Source organism: Thunnus maccoyii, chromosome 7 (assembly GCF_910596095.1).
Source record: "Thunnus maccoyii chromosome 7, fThuMac1.1, whole genome shotgun sequence".
Classification (NCBI taxonomy): Eukaryota; Metazoa; Chordata; class Actinopteri; order Scombriformes; family Scombridae; genus Thunnus; species Thunnus maccoyii.
The window spans coordinates 3,023,312-3,045,513 of record NC_056539.1 but is presented as its reverse complement, the minus strand read 5'-3'; the positions used below and the strand labels follow the sequence as shown (position 1 = coordinate 3,045,513).

At 39.6% G+C, this 22,202-nt stretch overlaps 1 protein-coding gene across 12 annotated transcripts in view; it reads right to left on the bottom strand.

The window, feature by feature from the left end:
- mcf2l2 (MCF.2 cell line derived transforming sequence-like 2) overlaps nt 1-22,202 on the bottom strand; it is a 157,936-nt gene that overhangs the window by 82,746 nt on the left and 52,988 nt on the right. For 10 of the 12 annotated variants that reach the window (XM_042415841.1, XM_042415847.1, XM_042415850.1 and 7 more), the window contains 12 exons: nt 22,097-22,187; nt 20,568-20,687; nt 16,231-16,347; nt 15,827-15,976; nt 14,337-14,461; nt 14,136-14,250; nt 13,643-13,762; nt 10,742-10,933; nt 8,311-8,502; nt 8,038-8,224; nt 7,727-7,830; nt 3,200-3,288 (listed from right to left, as the gene is read on the bottom strand). In XM_042415841.1, the coding sequence (XP_042271775.1) occupies nt 3,200-3,288; nt 7,727-7,830; nt 8,038-8,224; nt 8,311-8,502; nt 10,742-10,933; nt 13,643-13,762; nt 14,136-14,250; nt 14,337-14,461; nt 15,827-15,976; nt 16,231-16,347; nt 20,568-20,687; nt 22,097-22,187 (1,602 nt within the window). The remainder of the gene's footprint in view (nt 1-3,199; nt 3,289-7,726; nt 7,831-8,037; nt 8,225-8,310; nt 8,503-10,741; nt 10,934-13,642; nt 13,763-14,135; nt 14,251-14,336; nt 14,462-15,826; nt 15,977-16,230; nt 16,348-20,567; nt 20,688-22,096; nt 22,188-22,202) is intronic. The other 2 variants (XM_042415842.1, XM_042415848.1) reach the window with 1 other exon arrangement.

Genomic DNA, 22,202 nt, shown 5'->3' with positions numbered 1-22,202 from the left:
ACGTGACTACGCAGCATCATCTAATATGAGAACCAAAGAAGAATTCATCCTTCTTTGGTTCTCAGATTTTTTCTCACCACTCTCCACCTCTACTTTGCTTCCTCCTCTTGACCACTCTCTGTCCCCCTCATTTCCTGTTGCTTTTTTTCCCTTTTTCTCTCTACTCTGCTGCATCCTGTGGTTCTTTTTAAAAAAATGCAGAGACAGGCTGAATCACCATGAGTATGCAGGGCCGTCTGCATCATGACCTTATAAGGAACTTATGTAGTGCTAGGGGAGCACATTTGAGGCTCCACAGATGGAAAAGATTCATGACTGAAATCACGCTGGGAATAAAGTGATGGGTTCAACATCATGGTGCAGTGGGTGCTGTTGATTCTTGTTTTTATTTGTACTACTAAACCTTGATAGATCTCCATATGTGAACACTCAAACATGCCTACACAACACTTGTTTTCATCTTTTCTCCATGAAGTGCCACTAAATAAGACTGCATGACATTTTCAATGTCATGTCAAAGCAACATAAGGTAAAAGAAAGTGTTTTCTAGGGCTGTAGTCAACCAAAGAAAATCTCGGTTGACTGAAATTGTACATAATCTTAATCGATTAATCGCGGCGTTGGATGTAACGATGCACAGTGAACTCAGCAGTCACACAGTTCTCCGTTCTCTATTTCTGTGTTTTCTATGTTTTGCGTCTTCGGGTTAGGCTAACCCATTGTTGCTAACTTTGGAGCTAATCGCGTTCAACATTCTTTATTGCGTGTCACCATGTTACACACCACTTTACTGCGTGTAGACTGAACCACGCTGTCTCACCATTTCTCTCTCTCTTACACTGTGTATGTGTGACAGAGCCACACCTGCTTTTCTCACGTTAAATTTCAGACACAGTTTCCTCTGCCTCAGCGGTCAGTCTGCAGTGACAATCAAAACAGGTGCAGCAGCTATTCAACTGAATTTTCACTGTGTTCACAGGAGTTGGGAGTACTACTGCATATGTGAAAAAAGTTGTACAAAGCCTTCTGTGGATCCAGAGACAGTTGTGTGAAATCTGATAAAGCATAACACACACCTGAATCTGTACACTCGAGTGAATGAAATCCAGTTGCATCATGGGTAATGTAAGCACAAGGTTTTGGCAAAGAAGAAGAACTAATGGATATAAAAACGATATTGACAATATTGCTGGTTCTGCTACATCGATTTTAATCTTTTTAACTGTCCATCAATGTAGAGAAAGAGAGTACTCTTTCAAGATCAATGCTGCATAGACCAAACATACCATTTATTTTCAGTAGTGCTAATCTTCATTCATTTTACCACACAAACCCTCAGTGCAGTCTTTAAGTAAGTAAGGACAAAAGCAGTTTTAAGCTTACATTCATTTTAGTTTTCAGGCTGTGATAGACCCTCTCAGACTTTTGAATGCATTCTCATAATAGCACTTTTCCAACACCAATATATTTCTCTTTTAGACGTAACTCATACTCACATAAAGAAGGAACATTGCTTTATTTTCTGTCCTGCCTTTGCCTTGAAAGATAAAGTTCTGTAGCTTTAGTGTTTCCCTGACCTGATTCAGCCCTGCACTGTAGCTGTGCTGTTCTCTGAGGCTTCACAGAACCATGTGATATTACTTATTCTATCCACTCCTTCTACACTTAATTGTCTCTATGTTCAATCTAATGCAACTAACCCAACGTAGGTGATTCTCACTGAGTTGGCAAACATGGCTGAATGCAAATCCGCTTTCTTCCTCCGGTCCATTTATTTTGGTTCCCCGGCTCCCGTTCTCTTTCTAGGCCTCCAGCCAATTTCATAAGAGGCTCCAATTTTTACCCGCGGCATGAATCTCTCTTATGGAAAAGTCCCTGTGCTTTTTTTCAATTACCCTGAGACAAGTCAGCAAAGATGGAATTTGTCCAGAAGGAGTTAGAAGAGAGATAGAAGAGAGGGGATGATAAGGCTGTGCAGTGGATTCAGACCTATAGCCTGCCTGTCTCTAGGACACACTCCAGTTGGCATGCGATGTCAAATCCAAACATTTGTTTAGGTAATTAATTCTGTTTCTCTAATCATCGCCCAGTCCAACTGTCAAGTTCAACCTCTTTCATAGTGACTGGACTACACTTAAGTCTATCCAAAAGAAATTGGATGGAAGCCATGAGGAAAATTTTGTCAGAGATCTTCTAAAATCATTAATGGCAAAAGTCTGGGAAGAATACATCACCTTTGAAGGTACAGCAGAAGGATTTTTTTTAGTGTTTTTTTTTTTTTAATCAATACACTCATTCAAAAAAGGTTCTTCTTCCTCAGGATGTCTTTTCTTTTCATTAAATTGAAATTCAATTCTAAAGCTAAAACACTAAATCCCAGTGATTGAAATGAAAAATTTATTAAATTATTTCAAATAGTTATTTTTCTACTTCTTATTGTTTACTCTTATTCACTAGCCTTTTATGCAAGAATGTACCACCATGCATGTTACTGCACATACTGAATGAGCATGTGACAAATAAAACCATTGAATGTTGAAAGTCTAGTTGAGATGTCATAGGAAGTCTGTCAGAACCTTTCAGCTGCAGAGCTGTTTGACCATCAGCATGGATAAAGGCTCAGATACAGAAGCTTCAGTGTGAAGGATGCTTAATGATGCGGGAGCTGTAGCTCATTACAGTGTGTAACACTAGAGAATGCATATCATACAATTTTCCTGTAGTCATTCAGGGGAAGTTTGGAGTCATTTCACTATCTGAGATGGTTGAGGTGGTGGAAAATCCATTCAATCGAACTAAACCACAAAAAAGCAAATGTGGAGCCTAAAGTTAAACCCAACTCTATTTAGAAACTGATTGTGTTGCTCAGATCTGACTGCCTCCTTACAGTGCGAAGTCACGGATAAATTCCACACTGGGGTCTAACATCACGTCCTTCACGCTGTCACCTGGATGTTAACAGTTAGACCGCTGTGTCTGAAATATGCTGGTCACATACGCAGTCCTCGTGGTGCATACGTGCTATAAATGACTCCCCTGCACCCACCACACGCAAGCTATGTACGGAATGACTCATCTTAGATGTCTCTCTGTTCTCTGTGGTTGTTTCATAACTACACAGTTTTGTCTTTTACAGTGTAGTGGTGTAGTAGGAAAATTACTGCATGTGAACACTCTGCAACAGCATTTTAGTCCTTACCTGCGTCTGCTGGACAGACTCTCCTCTGTCTCATTGGACACAATGACATGCGTGGAGCCTCCTTGGCTTTCCTCATGCATCACCTCAATCTGTGACACACAAACACACACACATATACATCTAGTTATTATGGAAAAGGGGCTTTCTATATCATGTCAAAAATGCAGATGGATACCAACGTAACATTAGTAAATTAAATGTCTTCTTCTCAAGCTTTGTCCCGATACAACTGCTTAATAGAGCACTCAGGCAATCTCTGTCGACTTGTAAAGTCAGAACATATCCTGTGACCACATTGTCTCGATCAGGTGTTTGCATTCAGGTGGTCAATAAGTCACTGGTAAATATTTGACTGGCCCAAAAGTAAAGCTACTGCAGAATGTAGAATGCAAGCTGATTCTTGTCCTTATTAGCAGGGGGCTTCACTGCAGAGGTTGGTTTAATGATTTACTGTGGTAGTAATAATGGTAATAACTAATTTAAACAAAAGGTAATAAGGTAAAATTTTACTGCCATTTTCAGTCTGACTGCAGCACAACAGCCCTGCAATAATATCATATGCTTATTGACGGTATAATGTTCAGATTTTGTTGAAATTATTTTCTAAAGGTAAATTGATTCGTATGATGTACTGATCATTACTGATGATACTGACCATTTCTAATCTGTCATCCACTCAATTAATATAAAACTTGCCAGTATATAACACAATTCAACAGCAAAATAACTGTTAATTTGAATAAAGGCCTCTCAGGTCCAGCAAAAACTGAACATTATAATCTTGGATGGATTTGCTGCAATGATATTATACTGTACTACATTAGGTTTAGGTAGGTGTACCTAATGAACTGGCAACTAAGTGTATTAACCTAATACATTGTTTGCGAATTGCATGAACTAAAACACAGACTGAGATCTCTGTTACATGAAACATGTCTTTAAAGCACTGGTATCTACCTCATTGTCATTCTTTCAAGGGAAACATCTTGGTGGTAAATATAAAACATTTTGGATTTGTCTTTTCCTGCAGATGGAAAAGATTCCTGCAAGTGACCATGCCGACACCAAAATAGTGATTACAAAATTTACTATAAGTTTCCACTAATACGTCATTTCAAGTCTCTCATATTAACGATAAAATCAAAACCGGATTTAATTTTGTTTACATTTAGCCACATATATGCGCCTTTGTTAGCCAGATCACAAGTGTGATTGCAGCTGTCTTACTTTACCTGGACTAGACTCAAATGATTGCAAGCTCTACTCCAGCACAGAGGGTAATGGTATTGCACCTAAAACAGTTTGGAAACTTCCAAAAAATACCAGAAGAAACTTGTGCTAAAATCAATTAGCTAGCTTGCTAACAATTATCCCACCAATGGCACAATATTACCATGCAATATTTTTGCCTTTGGTGAAGACCACTACCAGATTAGAGTCATAAATTCTTGCCATGGTTGGCAGAGAGACCTTTGCAGACTACATGTTGAAACCCGACTTGCCATCTTTTATGACTTGCAAATGATCAGGAAAGGAGGTGCCAGGGACTGAGATTACTGTTGCACCTTGTTGTCAAAGTAGGTAAGAGAACTGGGGGAAAATGCCTCTTTGTCAGGATTGGAGGGTTCCTAGATGCTGCATTGGTTGTCTTCCATTGTGACTCACTACATGTGATACAACTGTCGCACCCAAACTTAATTTTTGTTCCTGACGTCCTTTCTGTCACTTTATGTAATAGGGAGAGTGATAGCTCAGTTTGACAGACTCTGTTAGTGGCCACTTACACTGACCACTTCCTGACATGTACTTACATATGGGAGGATTGTGCACCTAAAGGCACATTTTCCCAGTTAAAGAGTTTTTGGGGGGAGTTTTTTGTTATTCAAATCAAAGGTCTAAGGAAAGAGGATGTTGTTTACTGTGCAGACTGTAAAGCCCCTTGAGGCAAATTTGTGGATTGTGATATTGGGCTATGTAAAAAAATGAAAGACTTGACACGCCTCTTCCATTTATTGTGTGTGGTGTTGTTGCAATGCCTCTGTGCGGATGTCCACAGTGTGCTGACCTGAGCAGGGGTGTGCTTAAAGTTTTTATTTGTTGAACTTTGACCCAACCCCAACCAACCACCGTTGATCACTTGAACTGCTAGAACTGCAGGATGGAAGAAAAAAATTACTTGTTTTTCTGAATTTCCTGAACTGTGCAGTAACAAACTGGCCTCATATCCATACCAGAAAACAAGGTAAGCTACGAGGTTTGTTACAAAAACAGTGTTTAAGTCTCTGAAATGTAGCAAACTACTGCTAGCAACATTTAGCATTGTAGCTTGTAGGTTTTGACTAAAGTCAGTCCAATAGATAATCAGAAGTGGTAAATACTGTGCCAACCAATGCGGTTGATGCAGCACAACACCCTTGGCTTTCCACTGTTATGTAAATATGTCTTAAGAGAGACAGATAGATTTACACCTTTTCAACATCTGGCTGGACAGTCTCTAAAATCACCTCCATGTGGTTGTGGTGGTTTTCCAGGTTGTGCAGTGGGATTGCAGTTCGTCTCTATTGCTTATTGGTTGTGACTGCACTTGGCCGCTTTGATATCAGATAGCTATTCCATCTGCCTGAGACACATGAGGAGGCTGAGTGTAAATTAGTCATTAAGTCACTGAAGGATGAATCCATGGTTTAAACTAATAAGGCAGGTGTGTCTTTAAATCTTTTACCACCTTAAAAGTCCTTGGTTATTGTTTTTTACCTTTATTTACAGATGCATGGCAGACTGCCTGACTACTGTTTGTTACACATATTTCCACACGAACAGCAGAGACCGAAGCGCCTTTCATGGGTATCTAAGATGAGTTGTTAAGGAGGGGAGCAGCTGAAAAAAAACCCTGCTTGATTACACCTCATCACTTGCAATTCAGCACCGGTTCATCTGAGCATGTTAAAGAAACTCGATACAATTAACGACAAGAGCAGAACTACTTGGTGAGCTTTTGATTTTTGGCTCTGACTTCTCACAGGAGAGAGGACAGTGAAACATGACACCCGACAGGCGGATTTCTTGTTCGGTCTGCCCACATCAATTATGGAGGAAGGTTTATGGTCTAACACACCAACACTATCACTACACAGACAGACCCTGTTTGTCAGCAGCACAAAATAACCTCAGGGCGTGCATCCAAAATTATGCATGCTGTAAACCAATTAATGAGATCAGAGCAAAATCGCAGCAGAGCAGCAAACAGCAGCAGGGTGGCATACTGATTAGTGAGACCCTCCTTCAGCCAGAGGGACTTTGTTTAAACCATGATCCCCCTGCTGACAAAACACTGAATCCCATCCAGCTTCAGGGCTGCTGTTCTGGAGGTTACCTCTGACCTCCCTGAGAAAGGATGGGAGTGTGAGGAGAGTGCAGTTCTGTGGGAGCAATAGATTTTGCTTGTAGTTTTGTTGTTTTGCTCATTATCCTCATTTTGTGTTACAGAGAGACGGTGAGATGGAGCATTAGATGGACAGGCAGATTGGTACACCGTTGGCAGTCACCCACACATTGTATTGGACTGTCAAGAGGAAGATGTAGCTAGGCGTTAAAGTGAAGCTGTCAATTTATCACCTCGATTTAGGTTGCAACCCTCACTTGAACAAAAGAATAACAAGGAGGATACAAATGAGAGGTTGTCTGGGTTCAACTTTATGGTTTCAGTATGTGTTTGGTCAGTCACACAACAAGAGTCATCCACAGCATGGTGTGTGTGTGTGTGCATGCTGTGCCAAGTGTGTGGTGAGATATACACGAGAAAGCCCCGGCCTATATACGGCTAAACAGTTGGGGAACAGGAGATGTGTATTTGTGTGTGTGTGTGTGTGTGTGTGTGTGTGTGTGTGTCCATGTCTCTCTTTGTGTGTGTTTGTGTGTATGTGTGTGTGTGTGTTGTGCCAGGTGTGTGGCATGTGGTGAGATGTTAGGGGTAAAGTGCAAGAAAGCCACAACCTATATACTGCTATACAGATGGGGGACAGCGGATGTGGACGTGTGTGTGTGTGTGTGTGTGTGTGGTGGTGGGGGGGAGTGGGTTGGTAGACGTGGTTTCATATATCCTGTGTGCCACTCTACAAATGAATTCAAGTTTCAAGTCAAGACACTCTCTTGGCATGATATAGATATATATATATTTATATGTATACTATATACTATTATTTTTGTTTTGTTGTAATTTTTGTTATTCATGATGGTTTGGCAACATTTATTATGTATTTCTCTGCATAAACAACCCATAATTACTACCGACCCATAACACAACAGATAAGCATTAGAAAAAAAAGAAAAATAATCAAAATGTGTTTTATTGTATTCAGTAGGTCATTGCAGAGGATGTAATGAAGCCTTGTTTTGATCAGAAAAAATTAAAAATATGTTTCACATATCTAAACTTAAAAGCAGGTCAAATTTGACCCAAACACAATAGGAGGGTTAAAAGGCTATTATGATGCAGTGAGATTTCAAAGTGAGATGGGAGGATAGTACCTTGATGCCTCCTTTGGCCTTGCGTATGTTCTTCTTCTTGTTGGGATCTGCCTCAGCTGGTTGCTTGCCGCTGTTTGAGTTATCTGAAGCTCTGCGGGCGAGAGCTGGAATGAATGAAGAAGACACAGCATGGGTTACCTTGGTAATTCTTCAGAACTGATATTACTCTCCGACATGTACGAGCTTGCAGCTTCAGGTGTCAGTTATGCCTCTTGCAGTCACAATTGAAATCGTCTCAACCGCTTGAACCAGTTACACTAGGCTCACCATCTGCTACGTAAATCAGTAAGTTATAACGACATTCAACTCACGCTGCTGGCTCCCAGTGGTCCTAGAGGGATTCTTCAGTGAGGGCCGTTTGGGAGAGGACTCAGGCCTCGGGGCGACAGGCTGGACAGGCCTTGTCTGTTTGGCTGACAACCTCTTCAGACTGACATGTCGCTTCTCGAACATCTCCTGGACGTCCTCCAGCCGCTTCAGTGCCTTCAGGACACTGGACTGAGGGCACAGAGCTCAGTATCAATCCTCTTCCTGTTCATTTTTGTAACAGAGTATCAAAACTTAAACATTTTTGTGCCTCATACCTTGATATCCTCAGATAGGACGACCTCATACTGATTGTGGAGGTTTCTCAGTTCAGTCAGTTGGTTCTTTTCTGCCGAGTCCAGAAAGCATTCAATGTCGGTCAGTGCTGACTCTGCTCCCTCCTGAGACTGACACTTATCTACAGCCTGGGAGGCCAGCAGGTAGATGCCAGACTCACACCACTGGTTCACCTGTACACAGCAGAAATTCATGACATGTTAAAACTGGGCAGGATTTCAATGCAGCATTGAGTATCCATTTCGATGTGGCGGGCTAGAATGAAGGTCCTGCATTTGGAAGCCACTGGGGCCAATTTGCAGTAGTGAAAGAAGTACTCAGATCCTTTACTAAAGTAAAAGTACATGAGTATTACAAGCTTGGTGTAGTTTAAGTATTGCAGTAAAAGTACATAAGTATTATGAGCTTGATGTAGTTAAAGTATTGCAGTAAAAGTAGTGGTTTGGTCCCCTTGAATGATATATTATTATATATGACATCATTAGGTTATTAATACTGAAGCATCAGTGTGTAAGCAGCATGTTACTGTTGTAGCTGCTGCATTAAAAATGAGACCTGAGTTCAATGAAACAGGAATTTCCCTTTAATCACAGATATTTGCATTACAGTTTATGTAAATACTAAGTAAATAGTCATGGGGTTCCAAGAGTCTTATGCGTTTGCACTGTCTGTGGATTTCACTATGTAACAATGTCAAATCAAGTAAAGATATAGAGGCAGCAGCTTACAAAAGCTTACATACAGTCACCTTCCTTAGAAAGGAGAAAGAGCAAAAGTAAGTGGGTAGAAAAAACTAATCAGCCAACTGCAAATAGTTTAGTAGTTTTAAACATACAAACACAGACTATGTGTCAAGATTGCTGCATTATTTTTTGGCCATTTAGAGGAAACAGAGCAAGTTAAAAACACTGCATTGACTTATCATCACCTCATAAAATTGTTATGGCTAACATATTAGCATTTACACATCCAGCAGACACAGAGCAACATTAGCATTCATTTGGAGTCTTGTTTTTGTCCACCTGATGAATATAAGTCCAGTATTCCCTCTCTTTTTAGCTGTGTTTTGATCTAAACCAATATGCTGTTATGCCAAAAGGGTCTGTAGAGCTAAAGGGAACTGCAGAGTTGATTAAAAATACCGTCTGTTCCTCTGAAAAGTTTTGTTTTATACATGAATAGTCCTACTATAGGTGTACATACTGTAGGTGATATGAAGAAGTGTGATCCAACATTTGTCTCAGCAACCACATAAACTACAGACCAGCAGCTGGAATTATAGTTGATGAATAGAGGCAAGACAATTAATCTGTTGCTGTTTGAATTCAAATGTGACCACAAGCGACAGAGTGGAACAGTCACACAGGAACTCACTCTCTGCCACCTTACCCTCAAACAAGCTGAACAACAATAATAACTCTTATCGCAGTACACTGCTGACAGACACTTCTTCAAGAAAAGATAACTCACTGCTCAAACATTCACAAGAAGTCACAAGAAGTCACAAGATGTCACGCACCAGTGCATGCATCAGTATATCCATATGACTTACATTCATCAGGTCACCAGAGACAAGACTTTAAATGAACACTACTGTTGCTCCCTATCTGCTGGATGGAAAAAGACAACTGATTGCTAGACCATCTTAATAAAGTGATAATATGTCAGTGCTGTGTTTATAGCCTCTTCCACTGCCCCCAAGTAGCCAAAAACCATTTAAAAGAGCAGTTATTAGCCCAACAAAGTACTGTTTTTGCCACACTAGCAGCATGGCTCTGGGAAAGTTGGTCAGTCCACCATTTTGGTCCAGAATGATTTATATCAGCAAATGTCTGAAAAATTGCCATGAAATTTTCCACATTTATTATGACATTCCCATCAGCCTCATTTGTACTTTGTGTTTAGTGCTAATTAGCAAGTATTAGCATGCTAACAAGCTAAACTATAATGGTGACCATATCATACCTGATAAACCCTGTGAACATTGTCAATGTGAGCAATTAGCATGCTAATTTTTGCCCACAACTCATAGCACCATTGTGCCTTCATACAACTTCACTGTGCCAACTAGCGAGGCTGTGGACTTTTAGTCTTGTTTATTCTGAAATAACAACCAAAATCACAACATTGACACCAAAAGAAATGAAAGGTACGGAATATAAATGAAATATAAAAATCACAGACAGTGAATGAAACATCATTACATAAACGCAAGTCTGAAAAACAAGATTTCGGGGATGAAAACAGATTCAGCAGCCTTTAATAAATTAAGCAAAGACTCATTCAAAGGCTGATCCAGAGTCAGTCTGCGGTCATTTACACATGCAAACACAGATGATCCAAGTGCAGCGGATCTAACTTGTGTTTCTGTGTGTGACGTCTGTAGATGTAGAAGTCATATCATAACCTCACCTTATCAATGCCCATGTGTATCTGCAGGGATTTGGACAGGACATCTGTCTTTTTCTTGGCCTCGTTGCTGAAGTCGTCGCAGACCCGTCTGAGTTCCACACATTTAGGTCGAATGGAGTCCACAGCGTAGTGGTTGCTCTGGATCAGCTGGTCACCATGCAGTGCATGGAGCTGGGCCTTTTCTACTGTGGGCTGGAAAAAAAGCAGATTACATTATATTATGGCATATTAAGTCAAGATAACAAAATCTCAAGGGTGTCCACAATCAACTGTATCTGCTGAGGCGATTATATGCATATCAGTGTAGATATTTTGCTGTTACTTGTAAACTACTAATACAAATTTTTGACTATTGCTTTCTAATCAAGTGCCCATATAAAGTAGCTGTCATGAGAATCAAAACTTTGTCCTAAGTTTTTATGTGATGGAGCATTTCTTGGACATTGGGGGCCTCTTCTTATTTCCATGGAACAGTGTTCCAATTAAGTCCATTGTGTGTGTGTTTTAGTTATCAGCTTTGTGTACAGTACTATCATATTTTTGGTATGCATGGCTAAGTATATCTAACCTTCGCCCTTGTTTGGCACAGACTATAAAGTTTGACTGAATTATTATCCCAGTCCAGCCCTTGATGATGGTTGGTCACAGAAGCCCCTCAGAAGACTTCCCTCTTAATCTGCTCGTAATGTCTTAAAAAGCTCTTCAACTGAAGTGAAATCTAATGTGAGTCATGCATCATTTCTAGGAAACAGCAGGAACAGCGCCTGCAGCCACATTCTGCTGATATCACCTGAGACAGGTTTAGACATATCAGATAACAGGTTTTCTGGTCTAAAATCTCATTGGTTCATTTTGAATGCTTGGCATTGATTGCCGAGGAAATAAAGATATAAGCCAGTTTATCTGGATATTTTACATCAGTGTGTTTATGTATTTTGTATAGAATATGGAATGTAATAATGAAGTCAGTACGGTCTTGTGTGTTAACATATGGATAAGGAACACACCGGACCACACCACAATGGGAAAACATGAAGATAGCATCTGTGATGTCACCACACAGGATTGTGAGTAGAGACCGTTTGAAGTGTAGATTTGAGTTTATCGCATCCTACCATCTTGGCTGTTTACTGGGACCAGAAAATCCAAATTAGGTCAAAGAATGTGGGTAAACGGGGTGAACTAAACTGAGGGACAAAGAAGAAGCAACAACCACCAGTAAAGGTCTCCGTATGCTTTAAAGGTAGTGCTTGTCGGATGGTCAAACTGCTTCTGAGACCCCCAACAGTGGAAACGTGGGGAGCTGCGTTTGACAATTTTTGTGACTTTCTGAGGAAGATAATCGGATAATCACACACACTTTATGCATCGAGTGGCTAGGTGTGCACTGAATTGATCTCTTTTTTTACTCTTCACACAACTACTTCAGTCACTTTTGGTGACCAACACCATGGATGCTGTCTCAAAGTGTTCACCAGTATCCTCTCGTCATACTCCTCTATACAGTTCTAACACTTTAGACCTAACTTAACCTCTCAGATCTCAGTAACAGAGCCATCACTCACACAGCACTCACCATATCACATGACCCTGGACACCTCCTAAATCCATTTTTCACTCTACTCACATTCAGTCACAGATACAGGTCACAAGATAACACTATGTATTGGTCTTTTTGTCTGCATGTACAGTACCAGTCAAAAGTCTGGACACACTTTCTCATTCAAGGGAATGGGAAGGTGTGTACAAACTTTCAACTGGTACTACATATAATGATGTATGTATTATTATATTATAATTATAATTATTGACTCTTTATTTATAAAAATGAGTCAAAAAGGGCCATAATACCAGATCTCTAAACAGAAGCTCTGAAAGTCCACCTCAGTGTGGGTCCAGGAGCTGTGGAGAGCAGTAGGCGAGCAAACTGTCAATCAATGCCCTCACAGCAGACGGACCCTCTCGTCTATGGACGTGACTTAAACAGTAGAGTCAGTGAATTTGAAGTAACTAAAGTTAAAGCCACATGACACCGGGATATTCCATGTAAAAATACTCCATTAAATTATTGTCTAATCATAAGATGATGAGCTATTTAATCTTTTTGGAAAAATGTCTTTCCCATTTTGAAATTACACATGAATGTGCTGAAAAGCCAGAAATCTGAGATTTCCACCAGCACTTAAAAGCAGCATACATTTGTGGATCCGAGAGCATGAAAAGAGTCTCAGAACGCCACATACTAATGTAACCCAGTCCTCATATGTCTTGCGATCCGTGCACACACATTTAACAATCTGTAAATAAATGCAAAACAACTTCACAAACATTTTAGATATTTATATGCACAGGAAGCTTTTTCCAAAGTAATTTTTATCAGATCTATGAACTTGAAGTTGAATACACATTTGGACAAACTGTGCTGTCAGTAAAGGAAAGTAAATATTGGAATGGCCTACCACTGGCAATAAGGGAGTGCCCTACATATCCCTCCTTTAAGACTCTCCTGCTGAGTGACTACAGAGGTAAATTAGCATTCTTGCTAACTCTGGCATGTTTACATCTCATGTTTTATACTGATGTCCATTAAAGTGCTCTGTCCCAGTCAAACAAACAAACAAACAAATAAATATACTGTATGTAAAATACTGATATTAATTTAAGTTGTGATGTATTCATTTGTACAATTGTTTTATATTTGTTACATACATTTGTTTGTTGTTTGGTATTTGTTTGTGGACTGGACAATGCATTTGTGAACACCGTAAATTACCCATAAACTAATACATATTTGTAAATCTTTTTATTTGTAGTTCAAGTGACATTCATTTGTCGACCTTATTCAGACTAATTTCTCTCCATTATTAGGGGCTATATATGGAGTGTGTGTTGTTGACTTACCTGAGCCTTCTCCTCCAAAGCTTTCAGTTCCTGTAGCAGGTGTTCAACTCTGGCAACGCAGTCCCCGATATCTGATAGGCTCGTTAGACTTTCCATCAGACTGTCTAGAGACACTTTGACCTGAAGAACCAAGGAGGGGGCAGAGACAAAGAAAAGACAGAGAAATTAATTACATTACTCTCTCATCATCACATTGTAGTGATAGGACTCACTTCACTTAAGAATATCTTAGGACAAATAGTGTCACCACTGATTAATCTCAAATTATCCCAGTCACAAAATTTGACACAGGGTCACTAAAACATGACTAATTAAGAAACCTAACTCAGAACGCACAACTTCCAAACTGACTCAGCCACTCATGATTTTCATTGTATGATTTTAAAGCGGAAGTCTTTAGAAGCTGTATGAAGAGGAGACACAGGCCAGATCCAACGGTTGCAAGCCAGAGGCAGCCAGTCAGACAGTGAGACAGACAGATCTACAGATCTACCTCTCTGAAGTCCTGTTCAAAGTGGCGTAGCTGCAGGCACTGTTCCAGTTTTAGATGGTGTTTACACCAGAACTGTTCAAAGGCGTTTTCTGTCTCATCCAGCTGAGCCAGGAGCCTGAAACACACAACAGGAACTTCATTACATACATGCTAGGAGATACTATATGACTGCATTACATTAGATAGAAGTAAACTTTTCACCTTTCCACAGTGGTTTGGTTCTCCATCTCATCTGGGTTGAGTTTGTGGCTCTCTGACTTGGCTGCCTGCTCCTTGATACAGCCTAACAAGGTGGTGCCCTGCTTCAAAGCTAGCTTCAGTTCATCCTGGTTTAGAGACACAGAAACATTGGAAAAAACATTAACATCAAAACACAAACACGGTGCATCTCAGGTAAAAAAAAGACTACTTTTCTATAGCTTTGCATTGTAGCAACTAACATTACTAATATTATACTAGAACCTCCTGTTCCCACATACAGACTCACACATCAGAGACATGTACAGGAGGCCATTCACTGTGAAATAAACCTCAAAAAACATTTAAGGAAGTTGAGAAAGGTGCAACTTTAAACAAATGTCCTCTGACACAGGGGAGCAACAACTTAGAGACAACTACATTGATTCCCTCAGAATAAAAAATGTTTTTTCCTGCTCAAACTTGCAGTGCATAAAGATACTCATAACCAGAGGAAAAGCTGATTGTCATGTCAATAGCTTCCTGATTGTCTATGATATATCTATAATGAGCTACCAGTTTTATATATGAGAGAGGATGCATTTAAGCACATAACTCCAGAAACAAACGAAACTGTGTCATTGAGCACCAGCCAAGCTGCAACAAGAGAGGGTATGCTATGTAGCACATCTGCAAACTTCAAGGTCATGAGAGTGTAACACACCTGTAAACTTCAAGGTCATTAGGGGCAAGAGAGAGTTGCTTCTTTCAGTTTATATGTGTGAAGAGGGGGTAAGAACATGATTACTCAAAGAGGGACTAGCAGGCTGCAGTGAATATTGTAGTGGCCCAAAGTGATGCTGCTGTGCTGTGTGGGCTCTACGTATTTCTCCTTGCATTGCATTTACACCAATCATATTCTAATTTCAGTGCATTCTGTGTGCATTTACACCTCCATTAATATGTATTTTTCCCTATAAAGATAATAAAAGGTGGAAATGGGTTCTGTGTGAGTGAATCTTTATCTTTACTGGGATCAGCACTTGTTTTCTGCTTGTGCAGTTGAAGTAAATTGGTTCTGTACTTTCCCAAAATTCATCTTTGGTGAACCGTCATGACAATGCTAACCTTTGAGGGAACCAGAGTTTTGCCACAAACAAAACTAATCACAACCAGCTGTAAGCCCCTGCATGACCTGCAAGAAGTCGCTACATCACCACCAATTTTGCAATAAATCTTTCTGTGCTACTCTGCTGTGACCAGGCACTAATAGGTAAAATTAACAATTTAACAATCTCCCATGAACTTGTGTTCTTCAGGCATGTTGACACTTGTTTAACGTGAATCTCTAGGTACTCAGGAAACTTGAAATACTTTTCCTACAGAAGCCTCACAGTCACAAATCTGCTTCTTTTTAATCCCAACTGGGAATCTACAGTATGTGTGTTGTCATGAATGCATACAGTATATTGTCTGTGTTAGTATATGTTTGTGTACTAAATCTAGTAAATCACCTTGAGGTTGGTGTGTTTGTCTGTGTGTGCGACGAGCAGGTCTTTGGTGCACTGGACGTCATTGGGCAGCTCCGTCTCTGCGAGGTCTGTCCCAAACTTCTGTAACATCTGGGCGGTGGTTTTCACTGTCATGGCAAAGTTCTCTATGGCCTAGGGAAGAACATCCACACACACATGTGACTCCGCAAAGACTCCGGAAAAGTAACTGTCCATACAGCCACTGTAAAGTCAAACCTGTGATTTTTCCACAACTGTTACATTTTGGGCTTCTATAAAGACTGAGAAAGTTTGATGTACAGGCTGGAAAGTGAGGACTGAAAGGAAGAAAATTCACCATTTCAACAAGCCAAATAATTAGTATTCTGGTTTAGGTATACAGTATTGAGTTCTATATGTTTACTCACAGTTCGGTGGTGTATCCACTGACTGTGACAGTATTCCAGGCTTCCTCCTAGCTCTCGGGTCAGCTGCCCTTTATCCACGTAACCGTGCAGGTCAGACAGAGAGTTCAGCATCACAATCTGCAAACACATCCAAAACTTCATGAGTGCTCTTGAATTTGACGTTCATTTAGTTGAAAACTATCCTTATATCAGTGAAACATCTCATCAAGTTCAGATTCATTGCCATTGGAAGTCCTTCAAAACTTTGAAAACAGTTGTATAATGTCTTCCAAAGTCCGAGAAAACAACCAGCAAAACATTTGTATTAGAAAGCTTGGGATACAAACTAGCAGGATGGATTTGAAAGATGTGGACATTACATAGAGTTGCATATAGGGAGGTGTAGGATCTATTGGTTTTGAAGCTATGTAAAATGTATTTGGTTGGCCCACACTAACAAGCACCCAGCCCCTAACGCTGCCTAACTCTAACTCTAACACTCCCCTCCTCCTCATCCCCCCTACGCATGGTCTGTGAAAATGAAGCTGCTCAAGTGCACTAAAACCACAACACAGTGTGAAAAAGGTGTTCTGGTTTGTTGCTCTTCATAATCAACTCATCAAGAGATTAAGAGGAAATGTAGCTTCTTCAGTGGAATTTATCTACAATTACCACACACACACACACACACACACACACACACACACACACATAAATATATATATATATATATATATATATATATATATACACACACGCACAGTGCTGCTTGAAAGTTTGTGAACCCTTTAGAATTTTCTGTATTTCTGCATAAATGTGACCTAAAACATGATCAGATATTTACACAAGTCCTAAATAATAGATAAAGTGAACTCAAATAAACAAATGAGACAAAAAAAAATAATTTTTCCATCTTTTTCATTTATTTATAGAGGACAGTTTCCCAATCTTACATACTTGTGGGAGGCAAAAGTATGTGAATCCTGGCTTTCAGTAACTGGTGTGACTCAATTTTGCAGCAGTAACTGTTTATCAGCCGTGCACATCAGCTTGGAGGAATTTTAGCCCATTCCTCCTTACAGAACAGTCTCAACTCTGGCATGTTGGTGGGCTTCTTCGCATGAACTGCCTGCTTCAGGTCCTTCCACAGTATTTCTATAGGATTATGGTCAGGACTTTGACTTGGCCATTCCAAATATTATCTTTCTTCTGCTCTAACCACTCTTTGGTAGAATGACTTGTGCGTTTAGTGTCGTTGTCTTACTGCATGACCCACTTTCTGTTGAGCTTCAGTTCACAGACAGATTCCTTGACATTTTCCTGTAGAATTTGCTGGTAGAACTCAGAACTCAAAGCTCCTTCAATGATTGCAAGCTGTCCTGGTCCAGAGGCAGCAAAGCAGCCCAAACCATGATACTACCACCACCATGTTTCACAGATGGGATAAAGTTCTTATGTTGGAATGCAGTGTTTGCTCATCACCAAACATAACGCTTCTCATTCAAGCCAAAAAATGGTTGGTCTCATCCATCTACAGAACATTTTTCCAATCACCTTCTGGCTTATCAATGTGATCATTAGCAAACCGTAGACGGCAGCAATGTTCTTTTTGGAGAGAAGTGGCTTTTTTCCTTGCCATGTTCAATGTTCAGTGTTCTCCTAATGGTGGACTCATGAATATTGACTGTAGCCACTGCAAGAGAGACTTTTAGTTTCCTAGACGTTACCCTGGGGTCCCTTGTGGCCTCCCAGACTATTACACACCTGCTCTTAGTGTGATTTTTGTTGTTCAACCAATCCTGGAGAGGGTAACAATGGTGTTGGATGTCTTCAATTTGTACATGATCTGCCTGACAGTCGACTGTTGGAGTCCAAACTCTTAAAAAATGGTTTTGTAACCCTTTCCAGCCTGGTGAGCATCAACAACTCTTCTTCTAAGATCCTCAGAAATCTCCTTTGTTTGAGCCATGACACACTTCCACAAACCTGTGTTGTGAAGCTCAGACTTTGATAGTGAAGACTCAGATTTCTCTTCTTTAAATAAGGCAGGGCCTCCCAGACTCACACTTGATTGTCATCCCATTGATTGAAATACCTGACTCTAATTTCCCCTTCAAATGAATTGATAATCCTAGAGGTTCACATACTTTTGCCACGCACAAATATGTAACATTGGATCATTTTTCTCAATAAATAAATGACCAAGTGTAAGGTTTTTGTCTCATTTGTTTAACTGATGTCTCCTTCTCTACTTGTAGGACTTGAATGGAAATCTGATCATGTATTAGGTCATATTTATGCAGAAATAGAACAAATTCTAAAAGGTTCACAAACTTTGAAGCAGCACTGTATATATATTTATGTATGTATATTTAAACTGAGGTCAATGTCTTTTTTTAATCTGAGAGTTTTAGCAACTTGGGGGGAATTTGAATTTAAGTATCTTATAAGCTGACTCTGATAATCCCTCAATACGTTTAAATTTCACTCCTAACTGACTAACATGTACTACATAAATAAAAGAAAAAAAAAAAAAAGATTCCTGACAGTGCTCAGAAGGCTTTGAACAATGTAGACCCTTATGCATGAAACTGAACAGTTAACTGGATCAGGGATGAAGATTATTTTCGATTAATCTCCAAATAATTTTGTAAGAATAGCAGAAAATTGTGAAAAAAAATGCAAATCATCATTTTCCAGAGTCAACGGTAGTGTATTCAAAGGTCAAATTTTGGCTGAACTTTTTTTTTTACTTGTTCTACAGTATTCAGAATTTCTACTGAAATCGGCTCTGCTGCTGTGTGCAGCTGCTGCTAGTGTGCTTAACCACAACACATCACCTCTCACCTAGGTCAACCGTCGCTATAGATGAACAGGATGTGCACATACATTTTTGTGTCACTAAATGACAGTAAAACATATAGAAACATATTCATATTCTTCATCGCCTTATTAATGATGGCGGGATAGCCCAATATTATATCTACACATCCCGATATTATATCATAGGGCAAGAACTAATTTTAAAAAAGGCGCTGACAGACTAAAGTGAGATCTGAACAGCAGCAATGACATTTTGAGATAAATAGCCAGCATGTCACCAAGAAGGTCCGTATATGTTATCTACAGTACATCTGCGTTCACTGATCCATGTGTGCAAGAAAAAGTTTGGGGTTTTTTTTTTTGCCAGAATAGGCAAAGGTTGAGTTGGTAGAGACAGATCTATCAGATGAGGGAAAGTGTTTGTTTATTGTTATTTCAGTTGGATGTTTGAGCTTCACTGTACAGAATGATGTGTGTGACAGTTCAAATTCATTGGCTGAAAGTAGAAAGTTTCTCTGTGCTCATCTTAAATCTGAGCTTAAGACGTGTGTCTACAGGCATGATTTGTGACTTTTGAAATGAAAAACAAAAAAATGTATATTCATAGATTCTGGATTCAATGAGGGAAAAGGAGGAAATGTTTTTTAAATAATTTTTAACAAGGTAATTGAACTTTTTGGGAGGAAAAACCATATCACAGATACTAATTGCAGTGCTTCCCCTATAATTGTACAGGTGTGGCTGGCTGCCAGGCCAATGAGAGCCGCTGCCAGGCCAAAAAATATTTTTTTAAATGCCAAAAATAACGCCAAATACCCATTCATTTGGAAATCAATAGCGTTTGGGAGCCTCTGAGCAGCGCTGTGAGTCAACGTCTGTGTCGTCGCCTGGGAAACTGCAGGTAGCGTAGCTCCTTTTAAGGAATAGGGCAGTGCGTAAGTGAGTGAGTGGTTACGCGAGAGAGCGAAGGTCAGAAAAGTGACGGTGATTGTGAGCGGAGCAGAGGAAAAGTTTAGCAGTAAGTTGTCAATCTGTCAATAAATGTACAGTGCAGACTACAGTGTGTCAGTTAATAAATGCTGCAGCTTCTCAAGACCAAGAAAAGTCACGTCTCTTGTTTCCCCAACTGCTGGAAAAGAAAAGAGGGTTAGCTCTGAAGTTAGCAAAAATGGGTTAGCCACTCCCTCTAGCGGCCAGAAAGAAAAATATAGCTTCTAAAAAGGGAAACCTATTGAATATATACCCTGAATATTGTATTTGTTTGAACATTTGATTAAAATGTAAATGGTATTCCAGATTTTAGTATGTGAATATTTAATGTGTACATGTTGATGTCATTGATGGTGGACCCTCTTGGTCACATGCTGAGTATACTTGATGAAGATGTGATGTTAAAATGTTGTAGATATACCCAATAAATCTGTAGCTGTTTATTATTATTTATTTGTTTATGCATCCAGTTGAAAAGCTCTCACGGTTTTTCCCTGTGATTGCAGCTAATAGAGTTTATTGAGTTGGTAGTGAAGCATGCTTACCGGTACCTTCATTTTAAAGTCATCTCTGTGCAGTTTGATCCCGATGTCTGCTATGGCTCTCTGGAAGAACTTGGACGGCCTCAGCACCAAAACCAGCTGCAGGTTTCCTGGAAATGCGCCCTAGATAACACAATGACAGTAGCTTGTCATATGTCATTAAACAGTACATAAACCGTCAGTGAACTCACCACGGGCCTGAAGCTCAGCATGTACTTCTGTTTTAAAACAAATGCAAATGTACACAACCCACAACAGTGACTCATTTTTACATTTGCATGTGTATCTTGTGTGTTTTGTGATGATCAGGAATCTGATCTATTACACTGGAAAGCAGAAGAGGTTACGGTGTTTGCATACTGCAGTATGTGAAGTTTACCAGCTCCCACAGTACACATTACATCAGACTATCAGAGCGAAACAAAAGAATACACTGAACTAACACTAGCTCTGAATGTGCAGCTGGATGAAGATTTCCTCAGGAACATTCAGAGAAGAAACAACTTCCTGCTAATTTTTCTAGGGATTTTTAAATTGCTGGGACTCATTGGTTGCTTGTGTAGAGAAAGGTGGACCAGGTCTGTAATCTACAAGGCTTTCATTTTTCACAGACTGCCCTCTAGAGGAAACACATAGGCATTACAACACTGAGCTTTGGACCACAGACAGAGGGGACACAGGGAAGGTGAAAGAATTAATCTCAAAACATAACAAAAAACATATCTTATTCAGGCTATATAATTTCTTCCAAGAATCATCAGTGTAAAGCAAGCTAGTAAAAACAAATAAAGGCGAGACACTGCAGGGAAAATAGGGATTATGGATAGATTCAGGTCAACGTTGCTACATCTTTGTAAAATATTCCAATGATAAAAAAAAAGCAAATACAAATTGTATTTCTTTATAATATGTTACAAATTATGAAAATGAAATAAATTAACACATAAAACATGGACTATATATAGATTATAAATAGAAAATACCTTTCAAAATTCAAATGCCTTGGAAATCCTTCTTAAGATCAAAAACTTCCATATTTAGCTCCTCATGAGCGCATGCAGTATTCATGATGTTCAGTAGTTGTGATCTATTACAGCTTTTCATGACTGGCTATCTGCATGGTTCAATACTGAGTAGGCACCATCAAAACTCTTCACACAGACCGTGACACGTTTGCATTGTTTTCACACAGAAAGCATTCAGTGATTACAGCCTTCAATACTTTCTCACTCAAACAACATTTGGTATAAAACAGTATAAACTGTTACATCTGTTTTGAGTCATATTGAGCCTAATTTTATTACCAGTCTGTTCATTCTGGAGACCACTCAAACCTGCCATTAACATCCATGTTCACATAGATGATGCATAATTATTGTATTTAAAGCTACATGCTGCAGGATACTGTACTATTGTTCTGCACTTACTTCCATAGCTGTTTAATTTGGTTACACTTTAAATTGTGTTGGTTTGCAATGATGGATGTAAACATAACGTATTTACATGGTGTTCAGATGTCTGAGAGAACTTACTGCAATCCTGGATAGAGAAGCCTTCACTGAGCTCCATTTGTCCTTCCGTCGGTCGATGATGATGATGAAGCCAATACTGGCAGCATCCAAGCTGGAGACGGGAGGA